The sequence below is a fragment of the Pyricularia pennisetigena genome, assembly GCF_004337985.1.
Source record: "Pyricularia pennisetigena strain Br36 chromosome 4 map unlocalized Pyricularia_pennisetigena_Br36_Scf_6, whole genome shotgun sequence".
In the NCBI taxonomy this organism is placed as follows: Eukaryota; Fungi; Ascomycota; class Sordariomycetes; order Magnaporthales; family Pyriculariaceae; genus Pyricularia; species Pyricularia pennisetigena.
This window is the reverse complement of record NW_021940918.1, coordinates 3,677,793-3,702,290: the sequence shown is the minus strand read 5'-3', so window position 1 is coordinate 3,702,290 and position 24,498 is coordinate 3,677,793. Positions and strand designations below refer to the sequence as shown.

Below are 24,498 nucleotides of genomic sequence, written 5' to 3'. Positions count from 1 at the left end.
TTTCTCCTTCTCTTCCTTCCTCTCTTCTCCTTTTTGACCGATATTTTTGTACATTTTTGTTTCCTTCTGTCTGCCAGATTCGTTTCGCGCGGCGGCTGGAATCGCCTGGAAGCAACAATTTTTTTTACACATTACCCGCCGACAACAAAACGAAGTTTTACCGATCGACACGTATTCGAACGCCCGACGACTAGTTCTTTTTTTGGTGTGGAGGAAGACTTTACGACTGGAGGATATTGGAAGCAAGGGAAACAGGACTGGGAGGAAAAGAGGGAAACATCACTGACGGACTGCTGGTTGCCCGACAGCCAGCGGTCGCCTTGAAACGGCTCAATGTCAAACCAAAATTTGCCCTCAGGTGCCTTCTTCACCAGCATCGGGGGGAAGAGGTGTACCGCGATTCCTAAGGCCAATGGCAACAACGGCAACAATCGTGGGGCGAATCGGGGAGGGGCCAACAACAACAATAACAACAACGGAGGCCGGGCTTCAGCCGCGCCCTCGCGGACGCGGGCTAGGAATTCGAGTGTTGCATCATTCAGTACGACACACTCTCCATCGCCACCACCCCCAGCCCAGACCACCCTCAGCACCAGCACCACACCAACCCCGCCTCCGCCTCCTCCACCAGCCTCTACAGAGACACCGCCTGTATCAACGCCGGAGCCGCCGCGGTCGACGCCGCCGACGGAAGTCCCTCCTCCCGCTCTCGCTGCCCCTGCCCCCGCTCCTGTCTCGTCCTCTGCATCTGTTGCGCCGCCAGCTGCTGCGCCCGCAGTCACTTCCTCCGCTGCTTCTCCTGCACAATCAAACCCTGTCCTAGCCCAACCAGTTCTTCAACAACCCACTCCAGTTGAAGAAGGAGTAAATAATAGCGGCGATCGGGCTGGGTCTGGGGCCGTGGCCAGCACGCCACTGCCTGCAGTACAGAGCTCTCCCCCAGCTGCAGCGCCACCCGCGTCGGCTGGCAGCCCACCAATAGCTAGTTTCTCTGTCATCGGAGGCGGTGTCGCCACTTCAGCTGTATCATCATCTGCATTGCAAGCACCACAACCTGCACAAAGCTTAGAAGCTGATCCTAGAGACCCAGCAGCCACCGCCACACCACAGCAGCCGAGGCCAACGTCTGCGCCTGCGGCAGACGTAACAAGCACCCCAGCCGCGCCGGGAACCCCTCCCGTGCCCATAGCTGCCGAACCGACACCGTCCTCAGGCGGCGGTGCGACGCCTGCGATTACTACAATTGGCACTGCTAGGCCGACAGATGGCGGTGCTACCAACTCTGGCAGCGGGACCGGTGTTGGTTCGGGCGCCGGCATCAGCAACAATCCACCAGTCAGCGCAGTGCCGGCCAATGGCAACGACGGGGACGGTGGCAAGATGACCATAGCGGTTGCTGGAGGAGTGATCGGTGGCGTAATCCTGATCAGTCTGATCGCCTTCTTGATCTGGTTCTTTAGGAAGAGGCAGCTGAAGAAGAGGAGAAGCACGCTGCTCACCCCGTTGTCGACCGGAACGGGCCCGGGCTTCCCTGCCGAGAAATCATATGTTATCAACCGCGGCAGTATTGGTCCGACGCCTCGAACCGAGAAATTCAAGGCATCTGTTGCATATGGCCTTGCCAAGTTCAAGGACCGCGTCAACTCTTTCGTCTCCCGCGGGAACGGTTCGAGTGGAGGCGTCAACATGAACCGCGGAAACTCGCAGTTCATGGAGAACACCAGCCCTACCCTGTCGAGATCGAGCAGCAACGCTTCACGTCGTGTACGTGGAGGTGGCAAGGGTTGGTGGGGAGGAGCGGCTGCGGCGGGCGTGTTCAAGCGAGACAAGAAGGAGGATAGTCGGGATCCGTTCGGCAATGCGCAGGAAAAGAAGGCTCCAATGACTGCCGGCAACGTATCCGCACAGCCAGACTTCCTCACCCTCCTGGGTATGGACGATCGTGAGCTTCAGCGTGAGGCGCAAAAGAAGAGGGCCAGCCGAAATGGCAGCGCGTCTTCTACCGATCACTTCCTTGGTAATCTGGGCCTAAGCTTCAATAACAGCAACGGCGGCGGTGATGACCCCTTCGCCGACTCGAATGCTCTACCACATCAGAGTGCAAAGCCAGCACCACTAAAACCAGGTGGTGCTGGTGGTGGTGGCAGCAATAGTGATCCCTTCTCCGACGCCAACCAAATACCCGCAGCAGCCGCCACCAAGCCATCCACCTATGTTGAGAAAGTCCGTCGTTCTCGTGGCTCGTCTATCGGGAGGCTAGACAGCTTTTACCAGCGCGAGTCTGTAAACAGCGTAGACAGCTTCGAGACGAGACGTAACAAGTTCCGATCCGACCCCTTCGACCTCGAACGGCCAGAGCTCCTTGGTCGCAGCCCAGGCAGCAATGCCGGCACGCTCGGCAGCGACGGCCCATGGTTCAGCAGCACCACGTCGGGAAGCGCCATCAAGCCACCTCGGTCCGTTCACCAAAGATCCGAGAGCTTCACATCAAAATACTCAAGCGGCGTGAGCATGGGTGACTGGAGCGACCCGGGTCCCGACATCGGTCCGGGCAGCAGTCGTCAAGACCTGCCCGGCATGCTTAGGGGAGAATCGCCTACGCAAGGCATCAACTCAAGGCGGTCTCCCAGCAATGCCAGCAATGGCGTTGGAAAGGCGATGTGAGTTGGTCGACTCTGAGCACATGCCATGCTTGGACGGTGTGGGCAACCATTGCGTCGCCCAATGTACGAGGCTCGGAGATACGGATTAGTTTCTTGTTGAATGACTTTTTTTCGGCTTCATTTCAGCCAATTTAGAACTTGGTATGGGAGGCTGTTATCTTTTTCCCCCATCCCATTTTCCTCTTGTAACATTCCTAAAGTCACTCTTTATCACTTCTGCCTACCAATCTTGCCCAAGTCAGCACGGCACATACCGGCCACATAGTTCCCACCACCCAGTTTGAGAGCACATTACGGTAGCGCATACATCCATTGTTTTCATACCTGACTCGCATACATAAGACGGCTAGCATATACCAGCCAAGCGAAGCGTCACTCCTACCACAAATTCACCAAAATCAAAAGCTGTCTTTCTATGGATGTCTTTCTAGGGGGATTTCGTTCCCTTATAAAGGCCTTGGTCTATCATCAATTCATAATATGGTGCGCTAGTAGAGGACAATTCTTTTGTTCCTCGTTCTGTTGTCTTTTTTTTCTTCTTTTTTTCATTTTTCTTTTTTTTTCATTTTGTTCATCATCCTTATGCTTTCGTCGTGAGATCAGGAGCAAAATGGGAGTAAGAGGAAAATATTTGTATTGAAATGCCGGGAAATGTGGATGAGATACATGTCTGTGTACATAAGAAAAGATATACCCCTACGACGATGGGCTGACGCTCGCTATTTATTTATTTTTACTACATATGAAACTGAGTGCATCTTTTCGTTGATTGTTTGTTTTCATAATACAACACATCAGACATGATGGAAGACTGGTGTCAATGGAGCAATGGACCCTCCTAATTTGGGTACGGCCATTGCATAATCGGAATTTAGGCTCTGGTATATAGGAGGGAGACTCGACGCTGCCAAAAAAGCTACCCAGTCTACGATCATGACACCTGGACGCCCAACTCCTTCCCACTGCTGTGAGTCACATGCTCGGCCCAATGACAGTCGTTTGCTTTTCTTTTTTTTTTCTATCGGGGTTTGTTCGTCCTGAGCATCATCTACCCAGTCACCGGCTGGCATCCATTAAAAAGGGGTTATCCATATCCATATATATTCATTCTCAGAGATCCATGTATAACTTGCGCCTCAAACTCCACAAGGTAAGCAAGTAGCCGAAACGCCCACGCCTCTCTTCACACAGACCTTTCTTGGCCAGACTCTTCTGAACAACAGTATACGTTTGTTATAAACTGTTTGGAAAACTGAGAAAAAATCAGCATAACTGCACCATTGGACAAGGACAAACAACCGGATAAACGAATAATGCGCTACCGTTTCGTCTGCATTGCTTTTGTTTCGATGAATCAGTCCCACGGTCAGTGTACCCGGGTACGTAGTTCCACGTGGTGAGCACCTCCGAGGTGTAAACAAAAACCCAACAAGGATCTCAATCGTTTGTGGGTTCAAAGATGCCATGACGGATTCTTTTTGTTTGGATCCACGAAAAAAACCCCTGTATTGCCAACCTGATCCAGAAAATCTCCAAAACTAGGTGACTTTTTAGTTGGAGACGAAGGTGATGATGAAGATTCACGAGGGGATGACTGGCTGCCTCTGTTGCTAGATGCAAGTGAATTGGTCACTGCCGAAGCTGGTGGCGGTGGTGTCGAAGGGGATTCTGTAGTAACCTGTTTCTCTGCTAACTTGGGCGTCTCTGGGACTTTTGAAGGCGGAGGGGACGACTGAGTAGAGGAAGATGACGAAGATGGAGGTGATTTTAATGACAAGGACTGTGGGGTTGAGTTGACAGTAGATTTCTGCGATGATTGGGGCTCCCCTGCCCTAGAGTTCCTTAAATGTGTCTTAGATGGACTGCCAGACGAGGAGCCGGGCCTTAGAGACGCTGGCACTGGACTATGAGGTCTGCGATCCTCTTGCTGTGGATTTGCCTGGGCCAAATGTAATTCAGGCTCTTCTAGCCTGGAGTTCCCTAAATTTGTCTTGGATGGATTGCCAGACGAGGAGCCGGGCCTGAGAGACGCTGGCACTGGACTATAAGCTATGTAATTCCCTTGATGTGAATTTGCCGGGGCCAAACGTGATTCGGGCTCTCCTAGCCTAGAGTTTTCTAAGTTTGTCGTGTGTGGATTGCCAGACGAGGAGCCGGGCCTGAGAGTCGCTGGCACTGGACTATGAGGTCTGTGATGGTCTTGCTGTGAATTTGTCGAGGCCAAATGTAATTCAGGCTCTCCTAGCCTGGAGTTCCCTAAGTTTGTCTTGGATGGATTGCCAGACGAGGAGCCCGGCCTGAGAGACGCTGGCACTGAATTGCTTTGGGGCTGAGGGTTTGCCGAGGCTGGTAATTGATTGGACTGGGGTGGATAACCCACGGGGACAGGTTTCCGCTTGATGCTCGGCGCGGGGGAGTTATACAGGAGGGGAGCCGCTGAGTTCTTCACCGGCTGTGTGAGGCCGCCACCAAGTGGTGGTTGCCGTTGATCTTTGGCAGGACCTCCTCCCGAGGACGCGCCACCGTGCCTGCTTGACTTTTGTCCCCAGAGTCCCCAATTCGACGGCGACCACCGCGTTGATGCCTTGTATGGCTGTGACTGCCTTGACGACCATGACGCCGAGGAAAAGGGCCAGCCCCATTGCCATGGCGACGGTGCCCGTTTGCGGATCATGGCTGTCGGTCTGGATTCATGCCATTCCTGGTCTGGGATGACTAGTTCCGGTGATGTTAGGTGCGATGATGAAGAAGATGGAGGGGGTATGGGTATGGCGCCCCCAAAGGCAAACAGTAACATTGTAAGGGAGAGAAATGTAGCAGATAACATTTTTTTTTCCCCTCCTACCTTGGACGAAGCTGATGTTTAATATAAAACTGCAAGATATCAATTAGGGGATCAAGTCTCGGTCCTCTGGAACTTGTTGTTATTATTCATGAGCAAGGTCGGTCGCATGCGTGTTATAACTACCTAGGTATGCAAGCTGCGGAAGTTTTCATTCGAAAAAGGGAGGTATACATCTCGACCTCTGTGGTGCAAGGAGTCCCATTTTGCACATATATAATGCCACTTGGCGCTCGAGGAATTTACTAAACCGCCGGATACCTAACGTAGTCTAGGCAAGAGGGAAGTCAGAAGTAGTAATACAGGCCAGGCTCCTGGCTACCTGCACAAGTGCCTCGATAAGCGTCCGGGTATACAGGCAGGGTAGATGCTCCACTGAGCCTTGCACAGCCTTGAAGTGTATCCATGTCGATTCGACGATTAGAACACATGTTCAAATCTGGCAAAAAGAAGAGCAAAGACCTAATGATCAAATGTCGGTGGTTTTTCTTCTGTAATATTTCTCCAAAAAAAAAAAAAAAAAAAAAAAAAAAAAAAGCAAGAAGAGCAGTTGGCTGGCCCTGCATGCCTGTTGTTTATATATATATATATATATTGCGGCACAAGTAAAATAGAAATAACATCTGCCCCGTCCGCAAGTAGCGAACCAGTGCGGAACTCCCCACCCATGGCTTCGAGTTGGTTCGTTGCCACACTGCCACAGCCAAACGTCCCATCTATCTTCAATAGAAGCCACCCTTGAAGAGGTAATACCCAATTCAAGTATTAAAGAAAAGTACATATGCGTAATTACCAGGCAAGTTTTGTATAGTGTTGTTAGCGGAGGAGAGGGAAAGAGAGATGTATTAGTTAGCAGCCGGCAGTCTGGTCACTCCTATGCAGGGAGACCCGCAATAATTGCTTGACAAGTTGTTTGCCCGCGAAATGAACTCATTCTGGACGCACCCAATCAATTTCCACTCAGATAACTGGCAGAGATAAAGAAGAAGAAGAAGAAAAAAAAAGACTATGGTGAGTCGTTTCTATTGTAAAAAAATGCTTGCTTGGCATTTTCTCCCCTTTTCAACTTACAAACCCGTGGTGTGCCGCTTTGAAGTGGTACAAGCGTTGGAAAAAGCTCAGCCACTCGTTGTCAGACTGCCTATCCTTGTTCATCTTGCGTAAAATTACGACGAGATGGCTGCGTGATAGTCAAGAGAGAGGCTTGAGAGGCTAGACCCTTGCCCATAATTATCCCTATCTGTAATTACTTGGCTACTGTGATGCGGTACGTACCAAGGTAGCTCGGTACGTACCAAGGTAGCTCGGTACGTACCAAGGTAGCTCGGTACGTACCTTGTGTACAGATGACGTTGTACAGTATTTAATAATAGCATATCAATATTAATGCATCATCTCACTTGGCCTGGTTATGCAAGTTTTGAACAGATCTGATTGGTCTATCGCCTGGAAATTACACCATGAATCAACGCGCAAATGACGCGGGTTTCCCCATCGACACGAAAAATCGCGGTTGAGTGAAAAATAATCCGCGATTAAACTCGCGTGCGCGACGACCAATTAAACGCAACAAAATACCCTCACAGCCAAACTCCCCCCGACTCCCTGCTTTACCAGACCCGAATGAGGACCCATTGATTCCAAAGTAGCTTTGCTGCAGGTGCAATGCAAAAAGAAAAGAGTTAAAAGAGAAGAGAGGAAAAAAAAAAAAAAAAGAAACCAGTGATAGAGGAAAACAACAGAGATCGCTGAACAATGCCGGATGAACACCATGGACACCATGGTGAAAAAGATAGCAAACATAAAGACAGGAATGATGTGGTGAGTGACTGCTTCGATAGCAGCACAGTGGCTGGAGCATATACTCTGTGAAGCATGAGACAAAAACCTGCCGAGTGATCTCAGGCTTGGTGGGTATTGGTCATTGCCAGTAATCATTTGACACGTAAAAGATCGGGTGGGGATGAATCGAGTCCGACGGACTAGAGTACCAGCCAGACGAGATCAACATAGAGAGGGTCAGATATGCAGAGACCAGACAGACGCTTGTCAACAGTCGTCAAACGTGAGACGTTTACGCGTCACGCTCAAAGGGGTCCTCCCCCCACCCAGCACCACAGGAGTTCGCCATGCCTTTTGCGTTGGTGCTGGACTGGGCGTAATGTTGACAAAGTCCGCAAAGTCAAAGGTCTGCGACGGCGTTGCGGGGAATAAGGAACCTCCGCCTGGTGTGGTCATCATGGAAGACGGCAGGGCGAGTGCGCCTGCCAGGCTGGCTGACTTGGGCGGTGGTGTTAATGGCGGGTCCATTCGGTTGATGCGTTTGGTGCCTGGATTTGCCGGAGATGGAGAGGCCGCTAGGTAGAGTAGAAGGTCCGCGCCTTCTTCGCCAGTCTTCTCGTTGCCGTTCTTCAGCATGTCGTTGCCGAACATGTTGTTGGCTTCCCTAGACTTGCGATTAAGCGACCTGTTGCGCATTGGCGGTGTCCGTGGCGGCGATGCTGCACGCGAGTGTTTGGAGCCACCGGGTCGCATGAACGAATGTGCCGGAAGTAGATCGTCATCGTCGTCTGACAAAGCTGCAAAGTTCTGCGGCGGCGGTGATGTTGCTAGGGCTTCGGAGATACGATGCGAGCCCTTAAAGAGTGCGACATCTGGTCCGGTCGAGGTGGTGAAGTGCTGCTGTCGCTTAGGCTTGATGGGCGAAGACTGCGCCAATAGATGCTGTTCCCTCCATGCCGCGCTGCTGTTACCGTGATGCAAGACGTCAAAGCCGTGTGTGCCAAAAGAAGACCGATGCGGTGTTGGCGAGGACCGGAAGCGCTTGCTCGGGCTGGATGCGGCATGGTCAAACGATGCCATCTTATACGTGCGTTTGCGATGATAGCCGGCACTGCTGCCGTTGCTGGAACCGATTGCATCGGAAAATATTGGGGCGGCTTTGAACGGAGAACTCATTAGCGTCCTCGATGGGTAAGGCAGATCTGAGGCACTTGATGAGGAGTCGGAGAGGACGTCGCTCTCGAGCATCTGTTGTCTCCTCCTACGCTCCTCCTCGAATTTAGGCTCGAGGCTGTCGAGTGTGAGGTCTTCCAGTCCATGGGTAGTCTTGAATTTGGCCAGTGCAAGTCGATTTTGCAGTTTCGAGGCAATCTGTACGATTGAGAAGGAGACTGTCAGTCATTCGAAATCCGGACAAGAGTCCCGAGAGAACAGACGCACCTTGCCAAGCTCGGCCCTCCTGAGGACTTTGTCGGCCACTGCATCCGATTGTCGTTTAGAAACAATTGTGGTCATTTTATGGCCTCTGGACATGGAGCCGGTCAATATCGACTATGTGCTTTGGGTTGAAGGTGTGTTCGTTGGTGGTGGTGGTGGTGGGATTCCAAGGGCCCGGTGAAGTTCGCTTCACAAACTTGGGTTGGCGAGGAAACTGGACAGAGCCACAAGGTGATTGGGTGGACTCGGACCTCTTACAGGGCGCCTATTGGCGCGGCGTATGAAGAGACGGAGCTAAGCTTAAGCTGCAGGTGATGAATGATTCAATTGATGAGAAACAGGCAAACTTTTTTTCAAATGGCAAACCCAATTCCCTTGTATTACTCAGTTGCGTCGATTAAGGTAGATAAGCAGCAGTATGTGATAGTGCGTGCAGTCTCGGAAAACGATCGTGAAGAGGGGCGCGAAAATATTGTACAAAAGAGATTGGTTGGGTCGCATCAGTGAATGGAGGTTACTGCATGCCATGTTGTCCAGGCAAATGGGGAAGCAAGGAAGGGATGTGCGTGGTCGGCTGGGTGGAGATGGTACCTATTCTGCAAGTCCTGATTGGAATCTTGTCATTCCTGTGGAAACCGGCTTGGGACTGGGACCCCAAGATCAAAGTCCGTGAGAGGGCTCTGACGCCGCAAGCGTGCCATTGACTTGTGGCGCCTGTGCCTTACCTTCTACCTTCTTGCCAAGAGGGGTAAGCTGGCATGGATGGGAGGAAAGCAAGGAAGCCAGCCTGGCTTGCCTGGCAATCATGACTGCCACATGCCAATCAAGTTGCCTTGCACACTCTAGCCCGTCAATGCAATCTCAGGGCTACTTAGCAACTCGACTGAAATACATACCATAATTCACCTATTTACATGCAAGCCTACGAATTTTGTTCCGTTCGATTGGGGAGCCGAGGACTTGGATGTGAGATGCCTATTGTCGTGATCAACATGGTGTGTGTGTGAGTGAGTGAGTGAGAGAGATAGAGCATTGTTGGATCAAATTGCAGTTATGCTTGAGTCAGCTGTACCCAGAATGTTTGTTTGTTCTCAAGCTTCCACAAGCAAATGGACCTAGGTACACTCCTTGTTATTCTTCAAGATCGATACTGCCAGCTGGCTGAGAAGAGCCACGATGATTGCATCCAGAACGGATTTCGTAACATGCTGGTCAAAGTACTGTATTTCAAGTTCTCTCCTAGTGGTTAAGCCGGAGGAGCCGCCCTAATAGACGAGCTTCGCAGAAAACGTGCTCTCAGACCTTTTGAGGCAATCGTGCGGGCACAGCTTACAGTTGCTCAAAATCAGAGGTCAGCCAACCCACAATAAACTGACCAACTGACCAATGAGTTAAGGTGAGTGAGGCGGTACACAGCAGCAGGATTGTCGTCTGCACATAATAATCACAGCTCCTATCTACCCTTAGGCGGATATAGACACAGATGGTCTTCTCAGCCTCGTCAAGAAGGCTTATGGATGCACACAATATTCTGTTAAAGATCTTGCCGCCCGTAGTTCAATTATTCCAAATGATGGTTAGAATCTGTACCCAACAAATTGGATTTCCAACGTTGAGGACATTCGATGTAATTACAATCCCTGTCCAGTACTCCCATGATGATTACCGTCAATTCCAGGGCTTGGGTTGGTTGCTATGGAAAAAGTAGTTTCTAGTGAGGAACATATGACTGGGGTTACCCTGGAGTTGCCCGAGTTGGTTGGGATGGAATGCTATCGATAATCGGCAATATGAACGCAGTTTTTTCGGGGTAATTACCAGGCTGATCACTGCCTTTTCGATGCCAAGGATACAACGGGCTAGGTTTCTTCTTCATGTTTCCGATGTTGTTTGGGACGGCTTTGGAGATCTCTCCACTGACCCACACACTAGGCACTTCCCTATACAGTAAGTAAATCTCCTAATCAATAGCCGTTGACCATGCTGGAAATTACGGCGCTCCGAAGCCCTGCCGCTGTCCGGAATCGAGATCTTCTATGAGGAGTGGATGCCAAAATTGGCAGAGACGCTGCCGAACTATCCATCAAACAAGCTCACCGCCGCAGGTTATTAGCAATAACCGCCAGTGCGGTAACCGCCAAACCTTTTTTGTGGACATTTCTCGTGAACATTGACAGGCGACTATATCTTAGTCTACTGTAGTCTCTCAAGTCTCCCAAAGTTGCGGCTCAACATCCCACGCTTCTCCGTGATGCATAAATATCAAGCATTGGATCGCATGTTACACAGAGCATGTCGACTTTGTGCAATCGAAATAAATATGATACCGCATCGTTTGCCAGTGCCCAAGACGGATCTGCGGAGCACTTTCATACTCAAAGCCGCCATCACGAAACAGAAACTTGTCTGCCTCGTCGGATGCAACTCAATAGCAGTGGGGTATCAATCGGAGTACCGGATGCGGTGTATGCCCATATGCGTTGTGGCGGCAGGGAACACATGCCACGCAAGCAGGGCACGCTCCTCGCAACCGCTGGTCTAGCCTCCTGGCCAGCCATGTCTGTGTGAATAAATACCCTGCATTGTCAACCTCTGACTTTTGCGAGAACAGACATCAAGCCACTGACGACGGATAGGCAGACAGCTATCTGTGGCTATCCCACGCCGATAATGTCGAAAGGATAGCTAGTCAAAACCTAATTGATTGACCATCACCGTAGGACCTGCCACAAAATTTGTTGGCACAGGCTTCGTATTTGATGCCCGATGTCATCCGTGATGTGGAGGGGTTCCCCCTCACAAGCGCTGAGCTTGCCACTGGATGGCAGCTAAATAGGCCACGATAGGTGGTTGTCGTGTTGTCGTACAGAAGCCAAAAACTGTAATTGACACCACCTACACTCCGTACATAACACTGAGGGTTGGTTACATGACATTACTCCGTCTCGCAGTTATTAATATTAATCAAGACAGTGTGAGGGCAAAAGAAACATGCATTAGACCCGCCAGTCAAAGACGAACACGCGCTTTGTGGCAAAGGGAATAAAAAGCCGTAGAGTTGGCGCAACTTTATACGGCGTGTTTTTACACTGCCAATGAACATTGAAAAGACCCTCTTACAGTAGACCTAGCTAGTACGTACTATTGTATGGAATGGGAATTGGAGCTAGCAGGGATATTGTTCCTCGCCGGAGGTTATCCATCGGATATCGGGTCATCGCCTCATGAACGACGATAACCAACAAAAGTCAACCCAAATCATACCGATGGATGAGAACCAGTTCTAGGGCCTAGAAGGGGGCGTTTTCGGGTGGTTTAAGTGTTCGCCATTGTTTTTGTTAAAACTCCGAAAACGAGAAAGCAAAAGTAGACCAAAAAGTATTTCATTCTCTTATCTACTAGAACTGCCCTATGGAGTAGAAAATTGAGAGCGAGCGTCTCCACAAGGCAAAGTTCGTTAAGTCTCCACCTTATCCAAACGATGCAACCTGCTAGCTGAAAATCATCCCCACTTTCTCTTTGTAGATGGATGAATGAGCGAGTTCTTGCTTCGTATTTCACGGCTGATCCTGCCACGCAAGTCTTCCGTCCATCCCTCCTCTCGGACTGCGATGGTCTCTTTGCAGGAGGAGCAAGGCGACTTTGCTTTCGGAACAAACGGCCACAAGGACTTTACCAAATTATCGATTGAATGTACGTGATTTTGTCTCTGTGTTCTTGGCTCTTTAATCCTTTTCCGCCTCTGCCACTTGGGTGGATGCTTGTTTGTGAGCGCAATTTCATCGTGTCGCAAGCATTTGAAACGAACTACGTCATCGAAAGCTCATTCTAACATTAAAAACCTCCACCCAAAGGTGCCGCCAAGAGTCCTCGCTCGCAGTCGGTGGTATTGCTTGATTACCGGTTAGTCTTGGGCCCGGCCCCTGTCTATCCTGCCAGGGTGGGTGCTTTGGCGCCCTTTTTGGGTTGGAATAGCGCGCCTTGCCTGCAGCTGTCCCGCCCCAGCCAGGGGAGAGCTCCAACAGAAGCAAGACAAGCTCCTTGTCATTCTTCCTACCCCCTCACCTGTTGTCTCGGCTTATCAGTTTGCAAGGTTGCAACACGGCGCTACGGAGCACGTTGCCCAGTCGGTTATTGCGGATAGCTTGCGAAGTGTGGTTGGTTTCCCGGTGGTGTGCAGTCGTGCATCAGTCGACTACTGTGAAAAGCGCCAGTGGGGGTTTTGTGTGGGTGTGCTAGTTAACAACTGATCGATATCTGGTATCTCGTCCGACGCCATGATCACAAAGGTACGTGGATATCCTTTTTTTTCCCTCTCTATTCCGAATTTACCTTGCTTACATCCACTCTCGTCAATGCAAGCTTTGGTCTGATCTTGGTTTGGTCTGATTTTTTTTTTATTTTTTTCGCAGCCTGTCGCTCGTGCAGATAGTGGTTCTGCCAGCTCATAGTCAAAAAAACTCCTCTCCACCTAGGGCTGGAATAATCTTTTCCCTCACTTCCGTCCCATCAATCCTTCCAATCACTCTCGTTTGCTGCCTTACGCAGGTTCTTCTCGTTTCTTTCGTCCCATTGCTTGCTACCGTGGTTGATTCGTTGCTTGCTGCTGGCACATTGGTTCTGAATCAAGGCATTGTGTTGACACCGTCATAGCTGATTGTTTCGGGTGTTTTGTCTCCACACTGCACCCTGTCTTTTCTGTTTTATTTTTGGCCAGACAGCTTCGACTCAACTTCGCCCCGTCCATAATCATTTTCTTTCTAGTCCTCAGTCGATTTTATCAGGGCCAGTTCCAGTTAATTGGCGAGAAGAGAGCAGGAGGTAACCAAAGGAAGCTTGCAGGAGTCGCGCAATCGACGTCTGCTACGGGAGGGCACCACGAGAACAATGGCGCCACTGTTCAGCGCTCTCAAGAGCATCCGGAGAGCTTCGAGGCACAGCTTCAAGACGGCGCCACCGCCCTCCCCGGTCCCGGAACATGACACAGCTTCAGCGGGCGAGTCTTCGAGTGATGCCGATGCTGCTAGTAATGGCACTGCGCCCACCAGCGGCTCCATAACTCCTCCGTCCATATCCGCGCAGTCGGACCCAGCTCTTAACCTCAGCTTACCGACTGTTCGAGACGATGACGGACCTTATAACATTGCCACCCGGCCGCCGATGCCCGGCCAGCGCGACAGCGCCTTCGCATCGGGTTCGAACCGATACAGCATGTACGGGACCGGATCCGGGTCAGTATCGACCCCGCCTGGTACATCGCCGCCGCCGAAAAGGCCATCGCGTGGCAAATACGCACCCAGGATCTTGAATATCGAGGACAGGACCTTCGTTAGTAACCCTTCTATCCCTGAGAGATCTGGACTCATGGCATCGGCAAATACGTATGCAACTGGGATAGTCTCGATAGATACAAGGTGCTAACTGCGAGAAACAGGTTCACCAAAAGCTACTAACTCTGAGGGGCGAGGTCGGCGAGCCTAGCAAGCTGGTCGATGGCACCGTGACAGTGCATTATCAAAACAACCAAATGCCCTCTCTCGAGTTTCCAGTATGCTCATCTCACTTTAAGGCCTTAGTACCCCTTTTCCCAGGTACCAACAGACTTCGGCTCGATTACACGAGCTCTAAGCACACTCGTGGGGAGCTGAATTCTTCATGGATTACCGTCAACTATGTACCGACTACGAACTGCCCCCCGTTGCAACTGGCTATCTTGGTGGCCAAGGACTCTCCAAGGACATTCGATTCCGTGCCTAACAGGGTTGAGCGTGAAGGGAATGGGCTGGATGCTGCCGTTCGTAAGTTCCGAATGGCCGCTTATCTGTGGCAAGCTTTCACTGCCGAGCAAATGGCATTGCATGCCAAGGCGGAGAAGACGCATGCGGACCCCCACCGCCCTGCGGCGGTAGTAGACTACAGGTCGTTCAGATTCGAGGAGGAATGGACACACGGTTCGTTCAGCAGTCGCGACCAAGAGAATGGGACCATGCGATCGGAGGCTAGAGTTCACATTGTCGAGATGGACAAGACGGTCGATGAGATTCGTGACGCCGACCTCGCCCAGCAAAACCAGGATGCGAAGAACCCAGGTGGTCTGTTCGACATTGCAATGGGCGCTCTCAAGGACTACTTCAAACCGCAACCAGGACAAAAGCACTATGTGGCCGCTCTGATCCTAGACTCCCACTGGGACCCTTCTAACCAACTCATCACAGGCCATGCTGCTTTGGGTGGCGGCAATGGTGAGGTAAACTTGGGTTTGTTTGGATCGCATTGTCTGTGGAGCTATCCGACGTGCATCGAGGAAGTGGACGCCTGCTTCACCGACTGCAACCCCACGGACTCGAAACTTGTAGCCAACGACTGTCGGGAAGCCGGCAGCAGCTGGGAAGCTTGCAACATTGGAATTGGCTCACATCTCCATGAAGTCGGCCATCTGTTTGGTCTGCCCCATCGACCTTCGGGAGTCATGTCTCGCGACTATGTGCGTTTACATCGCAGCTTTGTCGCCCGCGAGGCTTTCTGCACCAGAACCAAGGAGAAGGGCGGACCGGTCAATGACAAGGAGGAGTGTCAATGGACTTGGTTGGATTATTTGACTCTTCGCACACACCCTTGCTTCTTGACATCAATGGATAACATGACAACGGATATGGGAGTCGTGGCCTGGCCAACCGATCCGGACTCAGTCATGATAACTTCGCAAGCCGGACTATCTCACATCGAGCTTTATGCAGATGGCGAGGAGGAATGCTGCGAAACTATCACCTTTGACAAGGACACGCGCTCTACCACGCTGCGGGAGAAGGATTTGCGTTACAAGCTCCCAACCAACAAGCGGCTGGCTCCGTTCCGTATGGTCGCACGCTCGTTCGGCGGAGGAAGGTTCGAAACTGGAGATTTTAAGCGACTAGCAGCGGTCGATTCCAACTTCAAGCTCGACGGAAGGACATTTTGGAGAAGCCCACGCGTTGGTGCATCCAGCCTGGAAGATTCGGAACAGCATGAGGTGGTCTGCACCCCGGCACGTCAGGGCGACGATAATAAGAACAGGGTCATGAAGCGCATAATCATCTACTCTGGCAGCTATCTGAACGGCATAGAGTTTGTCTATGACGATGATTCGCGACAGTTGTTTGGCAACAAGGGCGGGAAGCCAGGGGGTGACGCTTTTGACCTGAGTAAGTCATACGAATCTGAAGTCCTGGTACTCGACAAGACTAACTGTTTTGTCATTAGATATTCCCCGTGGCGAGCAGCTTGCCGGCTTTAAAGTGAAGTCTGGAAGCTGGGTCGACGCAATCCAGATCTTGACCGATCAAAACAGGCGATCGGCATGGTTTGGCACCGCAGGCAACGGTACCCTTACTACGTAAGTTGCGCCTCGATTATCACCCTGGACAAATGAAAATCGCAACGTGACTAACCAAGCGCTTGCAGGACGCACCTCGTACCTCCCAGAGGTTTCCGCATCTGTGGTGTCGCTGGATCATGCGGCTCATGGGTGGATGCTTTCCAAATCGTTTACCGACGTGGTTGAACACACGCAGGTCGCCCGCCTTCGCCCCAAAATCCTCAAAAGACACCGACACTTCACAACAAAATCACATCAAAATAGCGACACACATCCCGCCAATCTTTTATACCCACGAGGTCATCCAGGAGCCGCGCAGGAGGCCGATGACCGTCATTTGAAGCTATTGTTTTTTTCCAGCGACACACTTGAACAGCAGGGACCGCATATGGTCCGGTCTTATCCTTTATTTGCCGTACATACCCCGGTTCTCTTATACCACTTTCCGCAATTTTTCGCCTTTTTTGCTTCTAGCTTCTTTGCTTCTCGTTTATCATCTCCACAGCCACCGAAGCGCAAATCTCGACCCTATCAGTTCCATTAATAATTCTCCGAAAAATGGCTAATAACTACTGGATCGCGATGGTCGGGAAGGCGCAATGCTTTTACTAATCAGTCTTCTTGTTTTGCATGGGTTTGGGGCCGGTGTTTGTAACACATGAGCTGGGATATATTATGTGGGACTCAGCTTGCTTCATGCTCTGTACCGTCAGTGCTTTCATATTTGTCTCTTTTGTTGAGGGATATCCGTTGTGCTTAGTACATAGAGCCTGGGAATAACAAAAAAAGGCTGTGACTTTCGCAGAAAGAATTATGCAACGTCAAGATGACAACCGACTATATAAGGCTCCTTGACATATCATTACTCTGACTGGTGCTAGTGATTAGAATCTGCGTTGCTGACTATGCGATGGACAAAGCCTGGTCCCCAGTCACGGTCAAAATAAGCTTTGATGGGGGAGAGCCCAGGGAACAGAACTTGAAGCGGAGTGTTCTTCACCGAGCCTCGTGCTGCACACCTTGTGCTACACGCTAGTACCCGAGAAAAAGGCTAATTTTTTTTCACAAATTGTCCTTCCTTTGTTCCTCTCTTCCCTGTCTATTTGGCACCAGCCCTTCTTGTTATCGTGATAAGCCAGCGGCGCAAACCCACCTATAGCGCTCAAATATAAAGTAAAAAAATTCTCAGCGCCTTCTCATCCCCCAGAACGGAAAAAAAAACAAAAGGGTTGAAATACGCTGCAAATACAGCCAAAGCCCCTCTCATCGACCGCTCGTCCCCTCGACGATGCGGGCCTGCTCGGCTGGAGCGAACATGGTGGCGCCCTGCTTCAGCGCATGCACCAGCATGGGCACGGCGTCGTTCTTGAAGTCGTCGGCGGCTCTAATCTTGTCCAGGTCCTCGGCGAATTCCTTGGTGGCCTGCTGCAGGTAAAAGGCCTCGAACTCGGGAGAGGCCGTCTTTTGCACGACGGCTGGTTTGGTCTGTTTTGAGTTGTCGGTGCTCATTTTTTTGCAAATGGTTTGAGTTTTTTTTTTTTTTTTTTTTTTTTTGGATGAAATTTTTTTTTTTTCCCCCTCTCCTCCGGGCCTTGGCGGTTCAGGTTGGAGATTATAGACAAGTAGTCAGGCGGATGAGTTTTGAATGTCCTGGATTGTACGTCGGTCTGACAAATCTTTGCGCGTCAGAGGCAAGCTGCAAACAAACATTCACCAGGTTACGTTTTCCTCGGATAGCCGCATGTGGGGGCCGACCGGGCGGGCCATCTCCACGCCGCCATTTTTCCCGTCCGGCGTATACCGATATTTTTTACTTACGATCAAATGTTGCCTTGTTCCCAAAGATACCCCACATATATCCATGTACTATTAAGAATACCAAGATGCTTCCAACGCGCCTGCACCTGCCGAGTCATTAACTCACATTTCCAAGCCTAGTATTCAAACTTGAACTGATGTCATTGTGGGCGAAGGAATAGTTGTAGCCGATGATGGCATGCTTTAATGTACGACTGGAGACCCCGCCATGGCTCATACTGCAAACACGGTTTGCTACATGGCCTTGCGTGTCTACTGAGTCCAGCCCTAGAATAGATTTGGAGGCAGAGTTGAATTATTTTGATACATGGTGTATGTTGAAAGATATGCCCCGTTCTGGGCATAACCTTTGTCGCCAGCCACTACTAGTATGTATGCTTTGAATATTGAACCCAAGTGGCCCAAAACACAGCCAACTATAAAAAAGAACCACCACAACGCCATAACAAATAAACCATCGTTGATACCATCAACAGGAGGTCTATCTATTTTGGAGTTATCATTCTAAATGATTAGGCGCCAGGGCTTTCAAATATAAATTTGGATAAAGCCGCCAGTCGTGAAAACAGGCTGCCAGCCGTAACGTGATAGAGCAAGAAAGATAGAGGAAGATAAAACAAAAATACGAGAAACAACCCCGGACAGTCAGCTACCATGAGATTTGGTGATGAGCGCATATGATCCCATACCGTCGCAAAGGCGAAGATGGATCCCCAATCAGCTCCCCTAGGCTACCTTGAAAACCATGTCAGTTTGGCAAAGTCGGCCGGAGATCCGCCAAACTCCTTGTTTCTCATCGCAAGGAACTGGCAGCTCCTACAGGATTGCTACCGCCTAGCCAACCAATTTCACCTTACCATGCATTTCCAAGTTCAACAAACAGCCAGTCATCGTATCACAAGCGAGGCGTCAAAAAGAGAGGGCGGGGAAGAGCATGTGGAGGTCACATAATGGATTGGATGAGTGCATTTCAAAGCAGTGCTAGATCTTACCAAGGAAGTGAACGCATCTACAGTGATACTGCACGTTCCATCAACATATGATAGACTCTGCACCATCAACTGTTGCATTTGACATGATACGACCGTAACATGGATAGCTAACAGCTGCCAAGGAATATCTCGATCGTATTCAGATATTGCTCGTAAACATCTCCTTGTCACTTGCTAGGCGAGGCAGATCAGTCATGAGTAAGCGATCAATGCGTGCATACGGAGTATTTTATGTGCTGCTGACCAGGCATACTGCGGTCGGCAGTTGGTTAGCGACAAACACATCTATCGAATGCCACTCGAGTACAAGTTATGGCTTCAAAACTAACATATATTTGTAGTAGCAGTAAGCTCGAACCAATACGTAGCATGGAACTGGGGAGTACATAGCTGCCCGGTGTCCGATATTATATGCCCAATTCTTTTGCAAAATTTCTTTTGTTCTTTTGGTTGCCTAAATAGCGTAAAATCTAACCGGAGCTCCTCTTAGTACTTGCATAATCACAGCTTTGTTCATATCCTTATATCCCGAAGAAAACTGCCTGTTAGGATGTTAGGATGTTCCAGCAGTATTTACCGCGGTATGACATCCCCCCCTCCGGCTAAATTATCATCATGCAACCTTTTGATCCATTTACAGCCGCGGCTATTGCTTTGGCCTGGATACCCAGTGATGTCTTCACTTTGCTGTACGGTTGAAATCAATCATAGTAACTACGAGCTTGAAAATAGTTAGGCTACTTGATTGGCAATAATAGAAGAGGAAGGACGTGGCATGTCCTCGGTTTTGCCTCAGTTTACATCAAAGCTGTTGGATGTGGATGGTCTTGTTGTTTAGTATGCAGATAAGAGTGGACCAGTAAAATCTTTCAGACAGTCGGGGGAGAGATAAAGAGGCGAGAGAATACAGGCTGAGTGAGACTCTGGAGAGAGGTTGAAGATCCGAGATGCTTCAAGTCAGGACGATGGATCGCTTGACGATCCTAGGGAATTCAAGATAAGCAGGACAAAAGAAACCCAGTTGTATGATGTATTGTTGGTTCGTTCTAGATCTCAGCAACCAAAAAAAAAAAAAAAAAAAAAGAAAATCACATTCTTGTCTGCGCGTTCATCATAAAATAATAGTGAAACAGAAGCAGAGCTCCCTTGGCTTGCTCAACCCTGAGATATTAGACATGGCCCTGTTCAGGTAGCCCCAAGGGTCTGGTTACATAGGCAGCTGCCTTCACTAATCAAGGGGAGAGGTCAGCCGCAGCTGGAAATGCGACTGACTGCTGAGCGTGCAAGGTTGTACCTACCCAAGCAAGCCAAGCTACATCTTATCTAAAGGTAGGTGGGTAGCTCCCTAGTTGTTGATTCCTACCGGGGAACATAACTTGGATATTGCGTTTGCGGGTGAAGGCAGAGAGGGGGTTCGAACGTTGGCACCCGAAGGATCACACTTGTTCAATGTTGTTTGTTGGCATAATTGGATTATGAATGACTAAGGTATCTTGGTACCGGAGGAGTGGAAGATTGAGAGAAGAATTCCATGACCGACAAAAGCGGATCAACGCTAAGGGCTAAGGGTGAGTGAGTGAGCAAAACTCCACTTGCAAGCAGCAGCATTCATCACCCACTGACTGCACTGCAGTCTTGCACTGCCCTGGGTGGAGTAATCCGATCCTTCAGACCCACCTATCCACCGGCTCTAACCCGCGTCGAGGTTCCAAGCTCCGCTACTTCGGGGTGTCGACCCCTTGTTCTCTGAACCGACATAAACATGGATTGGATCCCACCGCCTCACGTCGCACAGCACAGCACAGCACAGCACAGCTTGCGCAAGCTCAGCATGGGCTTGCCAGCACAGCAATTTCCAGTTTGTTGTTTTCCTTTAACCTTGCTGCCTGTCCCGGCGGTCTCCATCTTCGGTGACAGGTTCCCAAACCGGGGACGCGAAATCCTCCCGAGCATCCCAGCTACAGCCTGCAACGACGTACCTTGTAAGCATCTTGATCTCTTGAGAGGCCGGACCCCTGGTTGAACGGTTTGAGAGATGCCTGTAGTTAGCGATTGCGGCAATCTGCAGACCGGGCTCCCAAATGGTTCGTGTGTATTTTGGGGCCTGTATTATTTAGGAGAGCTGACCCCCGCTGGGGCAGATGATGAAGTACGGACGGGCATGCGCTCAAACAGAGAGCTGAATGAAATAAACAGAAGATATTTTCTATCCCGTTTCTAATTTTCTTTCTTCTTTGGTGTGGATTTTTAATTTATCTGCTCAATCTTAAAACGGTTTCCTCTACTGCTGGACACAAATACACACAAATCCTATCTCAAAAGAGAGAAAACGGAAAGCTTACCTTGCAACATACAACACAGCAGCCCCGATCCATTTTGAATGGCAGAGTGGCTCTAAATTATCCTGTTGAAGCTCCGGGTCATCATCATCACCATCATCATCATCATCGAGACGAAACAAGGGTTAGCACCAAAAGGGTTGCTTACAGTATTATTACTCTCGGGACTTGGGCCATTGCACTGCCTGCCCGTTTTAGGAATCAAGCACGGGCAGGGGCTCAGTGTGGTTGGTGTTGCAATAATTGGCGCTGCTATCCACCCTACCACAACGCACCACACACACACCACACCTCACACGAGACCACACCCTCCCCGCCTTTTCTTAGGCTGCTCTGACAAGAAGCACACTAGCGTCTCTGTCCTTGAATTTAATATTACCTATATCCAAACCCAAACCCACACCCCTCCTCATCCTCAGTCCTTCTGGGCTTTTGTTTCCCCTCTCAACCCATGGTCACCCATTGGAAAACAGATCCCATCATGGAGACACAAACCAGACAACCTCGGAGGATAAATCAACTCCATAGACCCCAGATATATGTCAATCTTGAGTTTGGCGTATCTTGGTCCCAGGCCCACCTGCCAAACCGCCATGGCATTGAGTATAGATCAAGGGGCTTAAGGGACAAGACTGTAGGAGGCTCTTATTCACGCCAGGTGCCACCTCCGAACACCAACTATCTCGAGCAGATCCCCGTTGTCGCCTTTGCCTATCCATATACCGTCGATGACAGCAACCAACTGCAGCTCTATTATCACCAAGATCAGTTTCTGCAGCTGCCCGTGGATCCAAGCTACGGCTTTTACCCGTCAGAGCAATCGGAACAACAGCAACAATCGCAACACGTCCCTATTCCTCCCCGTGCTTCATCATTAGCAGCCTCACAAGAAAGCCCTCAGCCAGCTTCGCAGACAGCCAACATAACTACTGTCCCGTCTCTGCCTGTGGACATTGGCACCAGGCCCGCCACGCAAACAACCATCACCTCCAGCCGTGACCCTGCCCCTCGAGGTCGGCAGTTCTCAAACCCCAGGAGGTTTCAGCCACAGCTTGAGAGCCCTGTAGAAGAACCCGAGGAGCATAGGCCGTCTCGAGAGACCAGGACGCCAGTGCACTCCCGAGGTCGCTCCGCACCACCACCGATCGCCGACAGTCCCTGGAACGTCCAGGCCCAGCCGGCTGTGTTCCAGTTCACTCAGCAGTCAGTTCCCAGCGTTTCCTCACCAACGCAGTCTGCCGGCTCTGTGGCCATGCAGGGAAGGTCGATATCTCAGGGTGATCCGCGACTGTGGAAGGCCCTTCCCGAGCCCCCGACCTCGTTCCGACTCGGCGAAGAGGGGATGCCTTGGGAAGCCCTATCTTGGCCTATGGGATACGAGCCCGAGGCCGACCCAGAGCATGCTCGCGCCAGCTCCTCGTATCCTGGAGAGCGCCGCCTACCGTCGAGCTTTCCGACCGCTCCCTCGAGCCGGTACTCGCCGCCGCACGATGGCGGTACAAACATGACCTATCTCCCCTACAGTCCAATCCGCGTTGCAAACATCCAAGTAACCTCTCCTGTGCAGACACCAGGAGTTCCACGACCGTCTGCTGCGGCCGTCACGTCACCTGAGGGCCGGGACTTGGGAGCACTCTCGGTGGCCATGATGACCATCGACAATGGCTTCGAATCACAGTGGTGGAACCAAGGCGAGCGCGAGGCGATCCAGGTCCGCACGGCACCAACAACCCCGGTGGTAGGCAACAGCAGTAACAACAACAACAATAATAATAATAATGATAACAACGAAAACGCGACGAGACTTATCAGTCCTGATTCTGCCCACCAGCAGCTACGAATGCAGGACTTCTCGGCTGCCACTCTTGGCTGGGCCGTTGCTACACCCCCGCTGTGGCAGCAGTCGTCTCGTTTAAACAATGGCCACCAGCACCATGCATCGAACGCTCCGAGCTTCAACACGGAGAGCATAGTGTCACCCATGACGCCACCAACGTACTTTAACATGAGGAGGACGCTTTCGACACGATCCGACGACGCTTATTCAACAATGGGACGATATGCATAAGCGGGGATGTTATGTGTGTTTACTTTAATTGTTCTGCTCATTACACGTTAATTGTTGGAAAAAGGAGGAATCGAAGGGAATATGGTACATGGGGAAGTATTGAAAACAACGAAAAAAAAAATAATTCCGATATTTCTACATGGTTCGAATGGCATATATCAAAATTAATGTACAGTATCGCTACTGAGTCAAGGGATATTTGGGAAACTGCACTCTAAGGCTTGCTCTTTTGCAAAGACCCAGCAGAAACGACGTAAATGACAAACAAAGAAAAAGCTTCATAACAGCACATTGCCACATATAACATGATTTTACCCCCTGAATATGCATTTTGATCTGCATGGCATGATATGTGAACAGACAAAAACGACCAAGTCAACATACATAGCACACAACATGCCTACCTACCTGGTGGCTGTAAATCAGTTTTCCCACCGGCAGGGCGTGTAAAAGAACAACAGGTGGAAATCACATGCCTTGCCCAGAAGGAGGGTTGTTTGATACAAGGATCAACAAGAAACGGTGACTGCTTCTTTTCAATCTCCGCTGCGTGTAAGCACTCGGGCCATGGGAACTAAAACGAATGAAAGGGGGAATTATGCTCCTTTTTTACCTTTCTTTTCCATTTTTTTTTTTTTTTTTTTTTTTTCATTGGTTGGGTGTTGGGGCTCAGGTTGTAAAAATCCTTCCCGCTCGAATCCATGGAAACGGGGGGTCCCGCTTCACAAGGACGCGGGCGTTTTCCCCAAGGAAATGTTTGCCTTGACCGACATGCAGAAAAAAAAAGGACCGAAAGGGCCAAGACGCAAAAACGGTGGGAGCAGGAGCAAATGGGAGAAGAGGGAAATTCGGCCGGCTCTCTGGGGTAGATGTTAGAATACTTCATGTTGGGCGGTTATTATGTTTCCCCTGTCCCCTGCGTCTGTTTCAACTTGTACAAACAGACCGTCAGTCGAGCGTACGATGTATGGTAAAATCAAGGCCCCATGCTGCTGCCTGCGCCCCTCCCATGGCAACATGGAGCCCTGGTGAAGAGGGGAGGGGCTTCTTTTTTCTTTTTTTTTTTTTTTTTTTTTTTTTTTTTTTTTTTTTTTTTTTTTTTCATCTCCTGCATGTGCAATATTCCTGCAAGCTGCGGCCCGTACATGAAAACTCAAACAGCCATCTCCGTGGTAAGAACGAAGATGCGCCGACAGCTAAAAA

At 50.3% G+C, this 24,498-nt stretch overlaps 6 protein-coding genes across 6 annotated transcripts; 3 read left to right on the top strand and 3 right to left on the bottom strand.

Annotated features, from left to right (window-relative positions):
• Positions 1–333: 333 nt before the first annotated feature.
• PpBr36_06681 (uncharacterized protein) lies at positions 334–2,664 on the top strand (the record flags this gene model as incomplete). Its single annotated transcript, XM_029893824.1, has 1 exon — positions 334–2,664. One exon carries the CDS (start codon positions 334–336, stop codon positions 2,662–2,664), a length of 2,331 nt encoding a protein of 776 aa, XP_029746330.1.
• A 2,416-nt stretch (positions 2,665–5,080) lies between these two features.
• On the bottom strand, positions 5,081–6,660 carry PpBr36_06680 (uncharacterized protein; the record flags this gene model as incomplete). The annotated part of the gene is made up of 2 exons (XM_029893823.1): positions 5,081–5,347; positions 6,577–6,660. 2 exons carry the CDS (start codon positions 6,658–6,660, stop codon positions 5,081–5,083), a joined length of 351 nt encoding a protein of 116 aa, XP_029746329.1.
• An 894-nt stretch (positions 6,661–7,554) lies between these two features.
• PpBr36_06679 (uncharacterized protein) lies at positions 7,555–8,838 on the bottom strand (the record flags this gene model as incomplete). The annotated part of the gene is made up of 2 exons (XM_029893822.1): positions 7,555–8,658; positions 8,728–8,838. Coding segments are annotated over 2 exons (1,215 nt in total), but the record flags the coding sequence as incomplete, so codon positions are not given.
• A 4,773-nt stretch (positions 8,839–13,611) lies between these two features.
• Positions 13,612–16,264, top strand: PpBr36_06678 (uncharacterized protein; the record flags this gene model as incomplete). Its single annotated transcript, XM_029893821.1, has 4 exons — positions 13,612–14,052; positions 14,159–15,905; positions 15,964–16,096; positions 16,165–16,264. 4 exons carry the CDS (start codon positions 13,612–13,614, stop codon positions 16,262–16,264), a joined length of 2,421 nt encoding a protein of 806 aa, XP_029745986.1.
• Positions 16,265–17,341: 1,077 nt separating this feature from the next.
• PpBr36_06677 (uncharacterized protein) lies at positions 17,342–17,859 on the bottom strand (the record flags this gene model as incomplete). The annotated part of the gene is made up of 2 exons (XM_029893820.1): positions 17,342–17,582; positions 17,801–17,859. 2 exons carry the CDS (start codon positions 17,857–17,859, stop codon positions 17,342–17,344), a joined length of 300 nt encoding a protein of 99 aa, XP_029745991.1.
• A 3,849-nt stretch (positions 17,860–21,708) lies between these two features.
• PpBr36_06676 (uncharacterized protein) lies at positions 21,709–23,295 on the top strand (the record flags this gene model as incomplete). Its single annotated transcript, XM_029893819.1, has 1 exon — positions 21,709–23,295. The coding sequence occupies one exon, from the start codon at positions 21,709–21,711 to the stop codon at positions 23,293–23,295; it is 1,587 nt and encodes a 528-aa protein (XP_029746491.1).
• Between the last annotated feature and the right edge of the window lie 1,203 nt (positions 23,296–24,498).